Source organism: Schistocerca piceifrons, chromosome 3, assembly GCF_021461385.2.
Source record: "Schistocerca piceifrons isolate TAMUIC-IGC-003096 chromosome 3, iqSchPice1.1, whole genome shotgun sequence".
NCBI lineage: Eukaryota > Metazoa > Arthropoda > Insecta > Orthoptera > Acrididae > Schistocerca > Schistocerca piceifrons.
In genome coordinates, this window is record NC_060140.1 from 306,657,259 (window position 1) to 306,671,982 (window position 14,724).

The 14,724-nt window shown below is 41.6% G+C and overlaps 1 protein-coding gene across 1 annotated transcript in view; it reads left to right on the forward strand.

The window, feature by feature from the left end:
* Positions 1-14,724, forward strand: part of LOC124788316 (O-phosphoseryl-tRNA(Sec) selenium transferase) — a 70,293-nt gene that overhangs the window by 9,618 nt on the left and 45,951 nt on the right. Inside the window, exon 4 of the mRNA XM_047255553.1 lies at positions 13,121-13,264. Within this exon, the coding sequence (XP_047111509.1) occupies positions 13,121-13,264 (144 nt within the window). The remainder of the gene's footprint in view (positions 1-13,120; positions 13,265-14,724) is intronic.

A 14,724-nucleotide genomic window follows, 5' to 3' on the forward strand; every position in this document is an offset into this window, starting at 1 on the left:
CGAGAGGGCTGTACAAGCAATGATCACACGCATGGCACAGCGGACACACCAGGAACCGCGGTGTTGGCCGTCGAATGGCGCTAGCTGCGCAGCATTTGTGCACCGCCGCCGTCAGTGTCAGCCAGTTTGCCGTGGCATACGGAGCTCCATCGCAGTCTTTAACACTGGTAGCATGCCGCGACAGCGTGGACGTGAACCGTATGTGCAGTTGACGGACTTTGAGCGAGGGCGTATAGTGGGCATGCGGGAGGCCGGGTGGACGTACCGCCGAATTGCTCAACACGTGGGGCGTGAGGTCTCCACAGTACATCGATGTTGTCGCCAGTGGTTGGCGGAAGGTGCACGTGCCCGTCGACCTGGGACCGGACCGCAGCGACGCACGGATGCACGCCAAGACCGTAGGATCCTACGCAGTGCCGTAGGGGACCGCACCGCCACTTCCCAGCAAATTAGGGACACTGTTGCTCCTGGGGTATCGGCGAGGACCATTCGCAACTGTCTCCATGAAGCTGGGCTACGGTCCCGCACACCGTTAGGCCGTCTTCCGCTCACGCCCCAACATCGTGCAGCCCGCCTCCAGTGGTGTCGCGACAGGCGTGAATGGAGGGACGAATGGAGACGTGTCGTCTTCAGCGATGAGAGTCGCTTCTGCCTTGGTGCCAATGATGGTCGTATGCGTGTTTGGCGCCGTGCAGGTGAGCGCCACAATCAGGACTGCATACGACCGAGGCACACAGGGCCAACACCCGGCATCATGGTGTGGGGAGCGATCTCCTACACTGGCCGTGCACCACTGGTGATCATCGAGGGGACACTGAATAGTGCACGGTACATCCAAACCGTCATCGAACCCATCGTTCTACCATTCCTAGACCGGCAAGGGAACTTGCTGTTCCAACAGGACAATGCACGTCCGCATGTATTCCCTTGCCACCCAACGTGCTCTAGAAGGTGTAAGTCAACTACCCTGGCCAGCAAGATCTCCGGATCTGTCCCCCATTGAGCATGTTTGGGACTGGATGAAGTGTCGTCTCAAGTGGTCTGCACGTCCAGCACGAACGCTGGTCCAACTGAGGCGCAAGGTGGAAATGGCATGGCAAGCCGTTCCACAGGACTGCATCCAGCATCTCTACGATCGTCTCCATGGGAGAATAGCAGCCTGCATTGCTGCAAAAGGTGGATATACACTGTACTAGTGCCGACATTGTGCATGCTCTGTTGCCTGTGTCTATGTGCCTGTGGTTCTGTCAGTGTGATCATGTGATGTATCTGACCCCAGGAATGTGTCAATAAAGTTTCCCCTTCCTGGAACAATGAATTCACGGTGTTCTTATTTCAATTTCCAGGAGTGTATTAGCAGTGTAGGAGTGGGAGACAGTAAAGTGCTGGTTGTGTGAGCATACTGGTGCAAGGTGGAGAGAGGGTAGGGCAGCTAGGTGCAGTCGGGAGGTTAGATGGAGGGCAGCATTGGGAATGGCGTGGGGGGGGGGGGGGGTCAGCAGGAAAGGAGAGATGTAAAGTGTGTGTGGGTGTGTTGGTGGAACAGAGGGCTTTTTAGTGCAGGAGTGGGAAAAGGGAAGGGGATAGGTGGATACAGGACAATGACAAATGAAGGTTGAAGCCAGAAAGCTTACGGGAATGTAGGATATATTGCAAGGAGAATTACCACCTGTGCATTTCAGAAAATCTGGTGTTGGTGGGAAGGATCCAGACGGCACAGGCTGTGAAGCAACCATTAAAATGATGAACATTGTGGGAGCATTCTTAGTAATCATTAAAATGAACATTGAGAGGTATTCTCAGCAACTGGGTAGTCCAGATGTTTCTTGGCTTCAATCTGTTGGTGGCCATTCATGCAGACAGACAGCTTGCTGGTTGTCATGCCCACATAGAATGCAGCACAGTGGTTGCAACTTATCTTGTGAATCACACAACTGGTTTCACAGACAGCCCTGCCTCTGATGGAATAGGTGATGCTTGTGACAGGACTGGTGTAGGTGGTGGTGAAAGGATGTATGGGATAAGTCTTGCATCTAGGTCTGTTACGGGGATATGAGCCATGAGGCAAGGGTTTGGGAGCATGGGTTGTGTAGGGATGGATGAGGATATTGTGTCGATTTGGCGAGCGATAGAATACCACTGTGGGAAGGTTGGGAAGGATAGTCGGTTGGACTCTCCTCATTTCATTACAGGACAAGAGGTAGTTTTAACCGTGTTGGGAAATATGATTCAGTTGTTCCAGTTTGTGTGGTACTGAGTCACAAGTTCCCGCATGGCACTAACCTAAGCCACACTATTTGTGGGCTATCTAAAGGAATCCTTTCTAATCACCCAGACATCCAAATCCCTCACCTGGTTCAGATTCATTGATGATGTCTTTGTGATCTGGATCCAGGATAAGGACATTCTATTCACATTCCTTGAAAACCTGAACACCTCCTTTCCTATTCACTTCACCTGGTCCTCAAACCAACAAGCCACCTTCCTGAATGTTGTTCCCATCTTAGAGATGGGTACATCAGTACCTTTGTCCATACTAGCCTACCAACCTACAGCAATATCTTCACTTTGACAGCTGTCACCCATTCCATACCAAGAAGGCCCTTCCATAAAGCCTAAACACTTGTGGCTTTTGCATGTGTAGTGACAAGCAGTATGTCTCAAAATATAACAAGGGTCTCACTGAGGCCTTCAAAGACTATAATTACCAACCCTGTACAGAAACAGTCTCCCATGCCTTCTTTCTCATCACCCTCACCTCCAAAAGTTCCACCATCCAGCTACAGAGGAGCATTCGCCCCATGACTCAGTACCACCCAGGACTGGAGCAACTGAATCATATTCGCCACTAGGATTTCATATATCTCTCATTATGCACTGAAGTGAGAAATGTCCTACCCACTATTCTTCCCACACCTCCCACAGTGGTGTTCTACCACTCACCAAACCTACACAATAACCTCGTCCATCCCTACACAACCCCCGCTCCCAACCTCTTGCCTCATGGCTCGTATTCATGCAATAGATCTAGTTACAAGGCTCGTCTCATATATCCTACCATCACCACCTACTCCAGTCTGGTCACAAGTGTCATTTATCCTGTAAGGCAGGGCTACCTGTAAAACCAGTCATGTGAGCTACAAGCTAAGCTGCAACCACTGTGCTTCATTCTATGTTGACATGACAACCACCAAGCTGTCTGTCTGCACGAATGGCCACTGACAAACTGATGCCAAGAAACAGCTGAACCACCCAGTTGCTGAGCACACTGCCCACCATGATGTTATTCATTTCAGTGACTGCTTCGAAACCTGTGTCATGTGGATCCCTCGCATCAACTCCAGCTTTTCTGAAATGCACAGGTGGGAATTCTTCCTGTATTATATGCTAAGTTACTGTAACCCTCCTGTCCTCAACCTTTGTTAGTTATTGTCCTACATCAGTTTATCCTCTTCCCTGTTCCCACTCCAACACTACACACCCCTGTGTTCTACCAACACATCCACAATCTTTTTACCTCTCTCCTTTTCTGCTGCCGTCACCCCCAACCCTGCCCTCCATCTAACCTCCTGACTGCACCTGGCTGCCCTATTCTCTCTGCATCTTGTCCCTGTATGCTCCCACAAGCAGCACTTTTTCATCTCCCATCCCTATACAGCTATTCCTCTTGCTTCCCACCCCAGCCCTCTTCTCAGTCCCACCATCTAGAGTGCTTCTCCCGTCACATGCTGCTGCTCACAATCTGACATAGGCAGCCAGACACTGTGGTGATGTGTGTATGACTTGTGTTACCTGTGTGTGTGTGTGTGTGTGTGTGTGTGTGTGTGTGTGTGTGTGTGTGTGTGTGTGTGTGTGTTTTGTCTAATTCTGATGAAGGCCTTTTTGGCTGTAAAACTTACATGTTTGACAGTCTGTTTTTTGTGCCTATCTAAAATTCAGCATCTCTGCCATGTGGTGAGTAGCAATTTATCCTTTTCACAATACTGTCATTTCTAAAACTGAACTGCACTTTATTCTGTTTTTATAATGAGTGTAATAGGGGCTTTCTGATCAATTTTTATACAAAGTAAGCAATCTCTGATGCTAGCGAAACACCTTTTTTACAGTTGACTACAAACTAAATATCTGATACGACTAACACTGTACAGATAATTTTCTGACACGTTTACCTACACAACAAATTGGAAACTATAACACACTAAACAACAAAATTCTCATTATTTTTTCGAATACACTTTGTTAGTAGAAACCTCTTTTTATTACAACTACTCAAAGTGAACTCGTATGGATATCACTATTTTACAGCAACACAATCTTTGTTGTCTCATTTAGATTTTGCACATCTTGTTGAAAGTTACAGGTGGCTAAATGGAAAGTTGGCCCAAATACAGGGTGATTCAGCTAAACTGTTCATCTCGAATATTTCATAATTTTGTGTTCACCCATAACAATTGTGAGACTGTCTCACGAAATGACTTATACTTTCTTTCCATAACTATATTAACTACAGGTTTATTAGTATCAACCTCACATTTTCAAATGAAATTACTATAATTTTTGCTGCTAGTATCGTAGCTCTAAAAGACATTTCACTGTTCAAAATCCGATTGGTAGTTTTGAAGAAATGATAATATTTAGAACTTAAGTTTTGTCTGTTTGGAACATGAAACTGATTGCTGTCTTATGTAGAAGTTCATTATTTCAAATCCAAATAATGAAACTTGTCACATGAGATAAGGAACAAACAGTGTGTTGGACCACTGCATTACTGGTATAAAATGGGCACAGAGGAAATGTAGCATAGGTTCTGCATTGTTAAAGTGCTGATTAGTTTTAAAAATTAAATTTGTTTCAAGAACCAAGACAAACTAGATACTTTACTTGTTTGTGGAGAATGCAGAAGGCATGTGAAGAGAACAGCTGAGCTGTAAACACAAAGATATCCTGACAGATGATGTGCAGAAAGTGTGACAGGTCAGTGAATGTGCAAACATTATTATTGGAAAGGCCTGGAAAATAGGCAAGCCTGCCAAGAGTAGAGCAGTTGAAATAATTTTTTCTGTAGCTGTTGCTCGTAATCCACATATTAGTGCCAGAGAAATTGTGAATACCTCTGGAATAACCCAGTCCACAATTGTTCATATTTTGTGCACAAATAGCTTACATCTGTATCATATGTTACTACAGCAAAAGATAAAGCAGTGGGATTGCAGAAGAGGCATAGGATTCTCACACTCAGTTACGATACATGACGACATTTATTCACTGAACTGTAAAGTTTGCTTCCTATTCTCAGGCCTAGCTGTAAGAGTCAAACTGTACTAAAGACCATCCGAGCTCCAATTGTGCTGTTGATAAACAGCTGCCATGAATGACGATCATTAAGAAAGTAAGAGACAAACATCTGGTTCTCCGTGGGTAATTGCTTAACAATAAAGACATATGCTTTTGATTATAGGATCAAATATAAGCTTTTAACGCAAAACATTAGCAGTCAAAGTGTGAAGAGATTTTTTACCTTATAACTAAAGACATGTAGTTCGCTTGTTGCAAATAAAACTCTGACCTTCCAATCTATGCAGACCGGTAGGTATGCTGCAGATCTCTATAACCATTTTGCATTCACATCCATAGGCTTCATGAACTTGCAGCCATGCCATCACATTCCAGTCTGACCTAGTCCTTAGTAAGTGCTATAGGTTTGCCTCTCTCAACTAACATTTTGTATTTCATATAAAGTAATGTATAACTATTTCAATGTAACAGGTGAGCTAACTGCTAATGTATCAATACCAAAAATATTGATGTGTGTCAAATGCTGAAAGTGAAAGCAGGGCTGCCCAGGCAACATGTAAAGTTCATGTTTTGTAGCATATTCACATAATCTGTGGTGAGCATGTCATTGCCTATACATCATCATCTTCCCCTTAGCTTCTTTCAACTTGACATGATAGTTTGTTGCTAACATTTACTACATACTACACACATTTGCAGCATGCGAACAGCCCTTTAAGAAATTAAACTGTTTCAAAAGTTTTGTTAGATGCCCCTGTTATGATCAGTAGGGACTGCAATAAATATAGGGAGAAGCGGTTGTAATAATAGAAAGTATAAAGAATGAAATAATACTATTGCACCTATTTGACACAACTGTGAGATTGAGTGAAATGGCGCAGTGGTTAGTACACTGGACTCGCATTCCGGAGGACAAAGGTTCAAACTCGGATCTGACCATCATGATTTAGGTTTCCCGTGATTTGCCTAAATTGCTTCAGGCAGATGCCGGTATGGTTTCTTTGAAAAGGCACGGCAGACTTCCTTCCCCATCCTTACCTAATCTGATGGGACCAATGACCTTGTTGTAGAAATACAGCAGATGTTAGACCACTTTGTAAAGTGAAGATTTCAGTGTAATAGATAACAGATGTTGGGTAATGATATTTTGGACGTACAAGTTTGTTTGCCTTGTTGTAAAATAGAAAGGAATAGAATAACAATTGCACTGATGTACTGAAATGAAATGAGAACCTCTACTTCAGGCAGAAATGTTGCACAATAGAGACAAATTAAATGGAATTAGGGAACCAACTACTTGTCATATTATGGGGCCATAAGAGGTATTTTCTGATTTGTTTTCAGAGTATGTAAGTTTCCAAACGTGATGAATTAAGGTGACAAACAGAATCCAATTTGCAGTAGTGTTTTTTTAATAGCATTAATTACTTACTAAGTTGTTTTTGAATTAACTTAAAAATGTATCTTTTTCTTTTTGTAAAGAAACATGTGAAATGCGGACTGTATTCCTCCTTTCAGATGACTGTGGAATCAGAACTTCCTCATTTGATGTTACTTACATCTGTAGCTTCTATAACAGGCCATTGTTGAGAAGTTGTAATTAAAGGATATGTTCTTTCCCATGTGCCTCTTCCTTTAAACATATTAATACTTTTGGTAGAGGTGCTGGAAAATTGGGTGGTCAGTGGATGCATAGATTAGATTTTGGATTCCATTTGCTCACAGAGATAGAAACTACATGCTTGTGAAGATGAGAAATGGCTTAATAAAGATTCTCCTTCATAATAGTGCCTATTAGGTTTAACAAACAAGTGAATGGTGCTGTATGTGCATCATGGAAAGGTTGTTTGTCAGGACTGAGAACTTGGCACAGTGGCGATAAGGTTGACCCACATTCAATTCACCCTTGTCTGATTCTTCAGATTTAGGTTTTCTGTGGCTTCCCTCAACAAATTAAGGCAAATGAGGGGATGGTTTGTTTGAAAAATGTATAGCTGACGTCCTTTCCCATTTATCTCTTATTTTGTGTAGGTTGATAAAATTATGCTCCACTACACAGCATCAGAAGCTGTATTTCAGTATAAATGTCATTAAGAAATGCTTGTTGTAACTGTGAAAGAAATGAAAGTGGGATGTGAATAAGACACATACATTAATGAATCGAAGAGCAAAACAGAAGTTGGTACTAACGAGATTATTCTACTGTTTCAAGTCAATGTCTTTCAGCAAATACAGTGAGAGTTATGTACAAACTATATGTAAATATATTAGACCAGTTAGTACTATTAGTTTTTTGTACGTGTTTATCTTGCATTTGTAAATTGTATGCAACTTGTGGTGTATGGAAAACAGGAACAACTAAAAATGCACATAGTGGTTACAGGTGCTATCCTTCTGCACAATTTTCTAATTGTGTGAAATGTGTTTCTGTCTTCTATACAATACATGTTATCTAATGTAATGTTGTGATGTAAGGAACCACAGAATTACTGCATCTGTATTCCTATGTTTTTTCTTCTGCTTGTGGCAATGTTATGTTCTTCACTAATTTTTGATATACTCATGGAATTTCTCACATTTTCATGTGTGTTAAATGTGTGTCAGTGCTGTTTCTCTCCGTGCTCATCAAATTACATTCCATAGACTTTTAAGAAAGTACTTGCAATCATAGTGGAAATTAATTTCACTAGGGACAGAAAGTTGGCTGAAACTAGATGTAAACAGTAATGAAATCCTAAACTCAGATTGGAATGTATACCACAGAGACAGGCTGGACAGTGAAGGGAGAGGCGTGTTTATAGCGATAAGAAGTGCAATAGTATCGAAGGAAATTGACGGTCCAAAGCGAGGGGAAAGATCCACCGTGGTATAACAATCATGTACGAAAGGTACTACGGAAACAAAGAAAGCTTCATCATAGGTTTAAGAGTAGTCGAATCATAGCTGATAAGGAAAAGCTGAACGAAGCGAAAAAGAGCGTAAAGAGAGCAATGAGAGAAGCATTCAACGAATTCGAACATAAAACATTGGCAAACAATCTAAACAAGAACCCTAAAAAGTTTTGGTCATATGTAAAATCGGTAAGCGGATGTAAATCCCCTATTCAGTCACTCGTTGACCACGATGGCACCGAAACAGAGGACGACCGAAGAAAGGCAGAAATACTGAATTCAGTGTTCCGAAACTGTTTCACTGCGGAAAATCGTAACACGGTCCCTGACTTCAGCCGTCGCACGGACGCCAAAATGGAAAATATTGAAATAAACGATATCGGAATTGAAAAACAACTGCTATCACTTAGTAGCGGAAAAGCATCCGGACCAGACGAGATACCCTTAAGATTCTACAGTGATTATGCTAAAGAACTTGCCCCCTTTCTATCAGCAATTTATCGTAGATCGCTGGAAGAACGTAAAGTACCTAGCGACTGGAAGAAAGCGCAGGTTGTTCCCATTTTCAAGAAGGGTCATAAATCAGATGCGAATAATTATAGGCCTATTTCGCTTACGTCAATCTGTTGTAGAATAATGGAACATGTTTTGTGTTCTCGTATTATGACGTTCTTAGATAATACAAATCTCCTTCATCATAACCAACATGGATTCCGCAAACAGAGATCATGTGAAACTCAGCTCGCCTTATTTGCCCAAGAAATTCACAGTGCCGTAGACACTGGCGAGCAGATTGATGCCGTATTCCTGGACTTCAAGAAGGCATTTGATACGGTTCCGCATTTACGTTTAGTGAAAAAAATACGAGCTTATGGAATATCGGACCAGGTTTGTGATTGGATTCAGGATTTCCTAGAAGAAAGAACACAACATGTCATTCTTAACGGTTCAAAATCTGCAGATGTAGAGGTAATTTCGGGAGTACCGCAAGGAAGCGTGATAGGACCTTTATTGTTTACAATATACATAAATGACTTAGTTGACAACATCGGTAGCTCCGTGAGGCTATTTGCAGATGACACGGTTGTCTACAAGAAAGTAGCAACATCAGAAGACTCGTACGTACTCCAGGAAGACCTGCAGAGGATTAATGCATGGTGCGACAGCTGGCAGCTTTCCCTAAACGTAGATAAATGTAATATAATGCGCATACATAGGGGCAGAAATCCATTCCAGTACGATTATGCCATAGGTGGTAAATCATTGGAAGCGGTAACGACCGTAAAATACTTAGGAGTTACTATCCGGAGCGATCTGAAGTGGAATATTCACATAAAACAAATAGTGGGAAAAGCAGGCGCCAGGTTGAGATTCATAGGAAGAATTCTAAGAAAATGTGACTCATCGATGAAAGAAGTAGCTTACAAAACGCTTGTTCGTCCGATTCTTGAGTATTGCTCATCAGTATGGGACCCTTACCAGGTTGGATTAATAGAAGAGATAGACATGATCCAGCGAAAAGCAGCGCGATTCGTCATGGGGACATTTAGTCAGCGCGAGAGCGTTACGGAGATGCTGAACAAGCTCCAGTGGCGGACACTTCAAGAAAGGCGTTACGCAATACGGAGAGGTTTATTATCGAAATTACGAGAGAGCACATTCCGGGAAGAGATGGGCAACATATTACTACCGCCCACATATATCTCGCGTAATGATCACAACGAAAAGATCCGAGAAATTAGAGCAAATACGGAGACTTACAAGCAGTCGTTCTTCCCACGCACAATTCGTGAATGGAACAGGGAAGGGGGGATCAGATAGTGGTACAATAAGTACCCTCCGCCACACACCGTAAGGTGGCTCGCGGAGTATAGATGTAGATGTAGATCCGAAATGTGAAATAATTTGGGTGAAGGTCACTGTTAAAGCAGGCTCAGACATGGTAATTGGATGTCTCTATAGGCCCCCTGGCTCAGCAGCTGTTGTGGCTGAGCACCTGAAGGATAATTTGGAAAATATTTCGAGTAGATTTCCCCACCATGCTATAGTTCTTGGTGGAGATTTTAATTTGCCGGATATAGACTGGGAGACTGAAACGTTCATAACGGGTGTCAGGGACAAAGAATCCAGTGAAATTTTTTAAAGTGCTTTATCTGAAAACTACCTCGAGCAGTTAAACAGAGGACCGACTCGTGGCGATAACATATTAGACCTTCTGGTGACAAACAGACCAGAACTATTTGAAACAGTTAACGCAGAACAGGGAATCAGCGATCATAAAGCGGTTACGGCATTGATGATTTCAGCCGTAAATAGAAATATTAAAAAAGGTAGGAAGATTTTTCTGTTTAGCAAAAGTGACAAAAAGCAGATTTCAGAGTACTTGATGGCTCAACACAAAAGTTTTGTCTCAACTACAGATAGTGTTGAGCATCAGTGAACAAAGTTCAAAACCATTGTACAATATGCATTAGATGAGCATGTGCCAAGCAAGATCGTAAGAGATGGAAAAGAGCCACTGTGGTACAACAACCGAGTTAGAAAACTGCTGCGGAAGCAAAGGAAACTTCACAGCAAACATAAACATAGCCAAAGCCTTGCAGACAAACAAAAATTATGCGAAGCGAAATATAGCGTGAGGAGGGCTATGCGAGAGGCGTTCAATGAATTCGAAAGTAAAGTTCTATGTACCTGACTTGGCAGAAAATCCTAAGAAATTTTGGTCTTATGTCAAAGCGGTAGGTGGATCAAAACAAAATGTCCAGACACTCTGTGACCAAAATGGTACTGAAACAGAGGATGACAGACTAAAGGCCGAAATACTAAATGTCTTTTTCCAAAGCTGTTTCACAGAGGAAGACTGCACTGTAGTTCCTTCTCTAGATTGTCGTACAGATGACAAAATGGTAGATATCGAAATAGACGACAGTGGGATAGAGAAACAATTAAAATCGCTCAAAAGAGGAAAGGCCGCTGGACCTGATGGGATACCAGTTCGATTTTACAGAGAGTACGCGAAGGAACTTGCCCCCCTTCTTGCAGCGGTGTATCGTAGGTCTCTAGAAGAGCGTAGTGTTCCAATGGATTGGAAAAGGGCACAGGTCATCCCTGTTTTCAAGAAGGGACATCGAACAGATGTGCAGAACTATAGACCTATATCTCTAATGTCTATCAGTTGTAGAATTTTGGAACACGTATTATGTTAGAGTATAATGACTTTCCTGGAGACTATAAATCTACTCTGTAGGAATCAGCATGGGTTTTGAAAAAGACGGTCATGTGAAACCCAGCTCGCGCTATTAGTCCACGAGACTCAGAGGGCTATAGACACGGGTTCACAGGTAGATGCCGTATTTCTTGACTTCCGCAAGGTGTTCGATACAGTTCCCCACAGTCGTTTAATGAACAAAGTAAGAGCATATGGACTATCAGACCAATTGTATGATTGGATTGAAGAGTTCCTAGATAACATAACGCAGCATGTCATTCTCAAAGAAGAGAAATCTTCCGAAATAAGAGTGATTTCAGGTGTGCCGCAGGGGAGTGTCATAGGACCGTTGCTATTCACAATATACATAAATGACCTTGTGGATGACATCGAAAGTTCACTGAGGCTTTTTGCGGATGATGCTGTGGTATATAGAGAGGTTGTAACAATGGAAAATTGTACTGAAATGCAGGAGGATCTGCAGCGAATTGACGCATGGTGCAGGGAATGGCAATTGAATCTCAATGTGACAAGTGTAATGTGCTGCGAATACATAGAAAGAAACATCCCTTATCATTTAGCTACAAAATAGCAGGTCAGCAACTGGAAGAAGTTAATTCCATAAATTATCTGGGAGTACGCATTAGGAGTGATTTAAAATGGAATGATCATATAAAGTTGATCGTCGGTAAAGCAGATGCCAGACTGAGATTCATTGGAAGAATCCTAAGGAAATGCAACCCGAAAACAAAGTAAGTAGGTTACAGTACACTTGTTCGCCCACTGCTTGAATACTGCTCAGCAGTGTGGGATCCGTACCAGATAGGGTTGATAGAAGAGATAGAGAAGATCCAAAGGAGAGCAGCATGCTTCGTTACAGGATAATTTAGTAATCGTGAAAGCATTACGGAGATGATAGATAAACTGCAGTGGAAGACTCTGCAGGACAGACGCTCAGTAGCTCGGTACGGGCTTTTGTTGAAGTTTCGAGAACATACCTTCACCGAGGAGTCAAGCAGTATATTGCTCCCTCCTATGTATATCTCGCGAAGAGACCATGAGGATAAAATCAGAGAGATTAGAGCCCACACAGAGGCATACCGACAATCCTTCTTTCCACAAACAATACGAGACTGGACTAGAATGGAGAACCAATAGAGGTACTCAAGGTACCCTCCGCCACACACCGTCAGTTGGCTTGCGCAGTATGGATGTAGATGTAGAAGTCACTTAAATTTGACAGTAGGAAGAGAACAACAAACTTCATAGGGTAAAAAAGTGTATTGGAACCTGATGTTTACAAACATGAAGTAGCTATTTGGATGAATTTTCTCCATCTAACATATTTCTTTAGATGAATGTTTTTTTTGTTGGGTGAGGTACCATCATTTCCTGTTGTTTTTCGTGACTTTTGGATGGGAATATGCAGGTAACAATATAGATGATATGGACACTTATTGGTGAGAGTTTCAGATTTCAAGTATAATGAGCTTTTGATTTAGACAGTCTCAATTTCAAAACATTGTTCCCCACTGCTCATTCATTTTCATCATTCATTTGTGTTACATCAAATTAGCAAACTGAATGAAACTGATGAATGAATGTATGCAACAGGGAAACTTTATTTATGGTTTATGCTGTTGCTATATGTCATATTATTGTTGAAGTGTAGTATGCTAAGTTTACACACTGCAGATGTTCATATTCAGTACTTGATTTCTTTCAGCACTTGTGGCAAGAAGACATTATCGACTGGGTCATGGCATTGGGCGTTCTGGGGACCTGGGGGAAGTACAGCCAAAAGCTGCTGGTTCCAGTCTCATGAACAAGCTCACAAATTCTCTTGTCCTGGATGTGATCCGTTATATGGGTAATATTATCTGCTGAAGAATGAAGTTTTCCTTTTAAACATCTGCATAATGTTTCTTTTAAGTGACAGCTTTTATTTTATTTTATTTGTTAAAGCTTAATTATTTGCTGTTACATGATTTTGTATTGTGATTGTCCTAATGTACAAGAAGTAATCACTCATGTGTTTGTTTTGAGTGTATGACAGATTTTTGAAAGTTCCCTTTTATGTTTAAACATGTTGGTCTCTAAGATCGCAATTTTTGTTTAATATAAGAAATACAAACTGAAAAATTTCAGTCTTAATCTTTTATCTGTGATAACGGTTTCTCTGCTTGTTAACGATGATATGTCCAACCTCTTTTGCACAGTGCAAATAATTTTTTTGTACCTGTTATGTCAGATCAGTCTTGTGCAATATAAACTAAGAGAACCTTTAATAAATGGCTACTATTCTCCTTTATGTCAGTACAATGTCTGTCAACAGAACTGATTAAGGTGGAAAAGGTTAAGGTACTGTACTCATATTAGGAAGTTGTCACCACCATCACCATCCATTTGATATTCACTGCTGGATAAAAACATTTCCTGGATTTTTGCATGCATTATATGCTTCAGTTATAAAAAAGCATATCAGGTGACTGCCAGGATTGGTTCTTTCTTTTTTAGAAAATGACGAATTTCCATTCTCATCCTTGTTGAATCTTAGCGTTATTTCTTTCTGTGATGATGTTGACAATCAGGATAAACTCAGTTATGCAGAACTCACGAGCTGTGAATAAACAGTATTCACAAACGTTTATATACATACTCTGTAAATCACTGTGAAGTGCAAGGTAAAGGGTACCACTTCGGAGTTTCTTGTACTCCATTCGCACATGGAGTGTAGGTAGAATGACTGTTTAAATGTCTCTGTGCACATTGTAATTAGCTTAGTCTTGTATTGACAATTGCTACATAGCGCTATGTTGAGGGCTGAAATATATGTCTACATTCTTCAGTTAGTATTCATTTTTGAAACTTTGTCAGAAGGTTTTTGCAGGATAATTTACTTCTGTTACAAATTGTCTGCCAGTTTAGATTTTTCGCCATTTTTATGATGCTCCCCATGAGCGAGACAAACCTGTTACTATTTGTGGTGCCCTCCTTTGTATATGTTAAATATCCCCTTTGTAGTTCTATTTCATATGGGTTACACACACCTGAGCAGTATTGTAAGGTAGGATCCACAGGTGTTTTGTAAGAAGCATCCATTGTACAGTGACCGTCTTTTCCCAGCCACATGTCACTGAACCAAATTCTGCCTCCAGCTTTACCTGCAACTGAGCCTGTCATATTCTTACAAATTTCTATACTCATGTATTTGTTTAGGCTGACTGGTCCCAGTTGTGACTCACTGATATTATAATCATTGGGTACTACTTTTCTGGATTTTGTGAAGTGTGCAATTTACGTTTCTGAAAATTTAAAGCAAATACCATC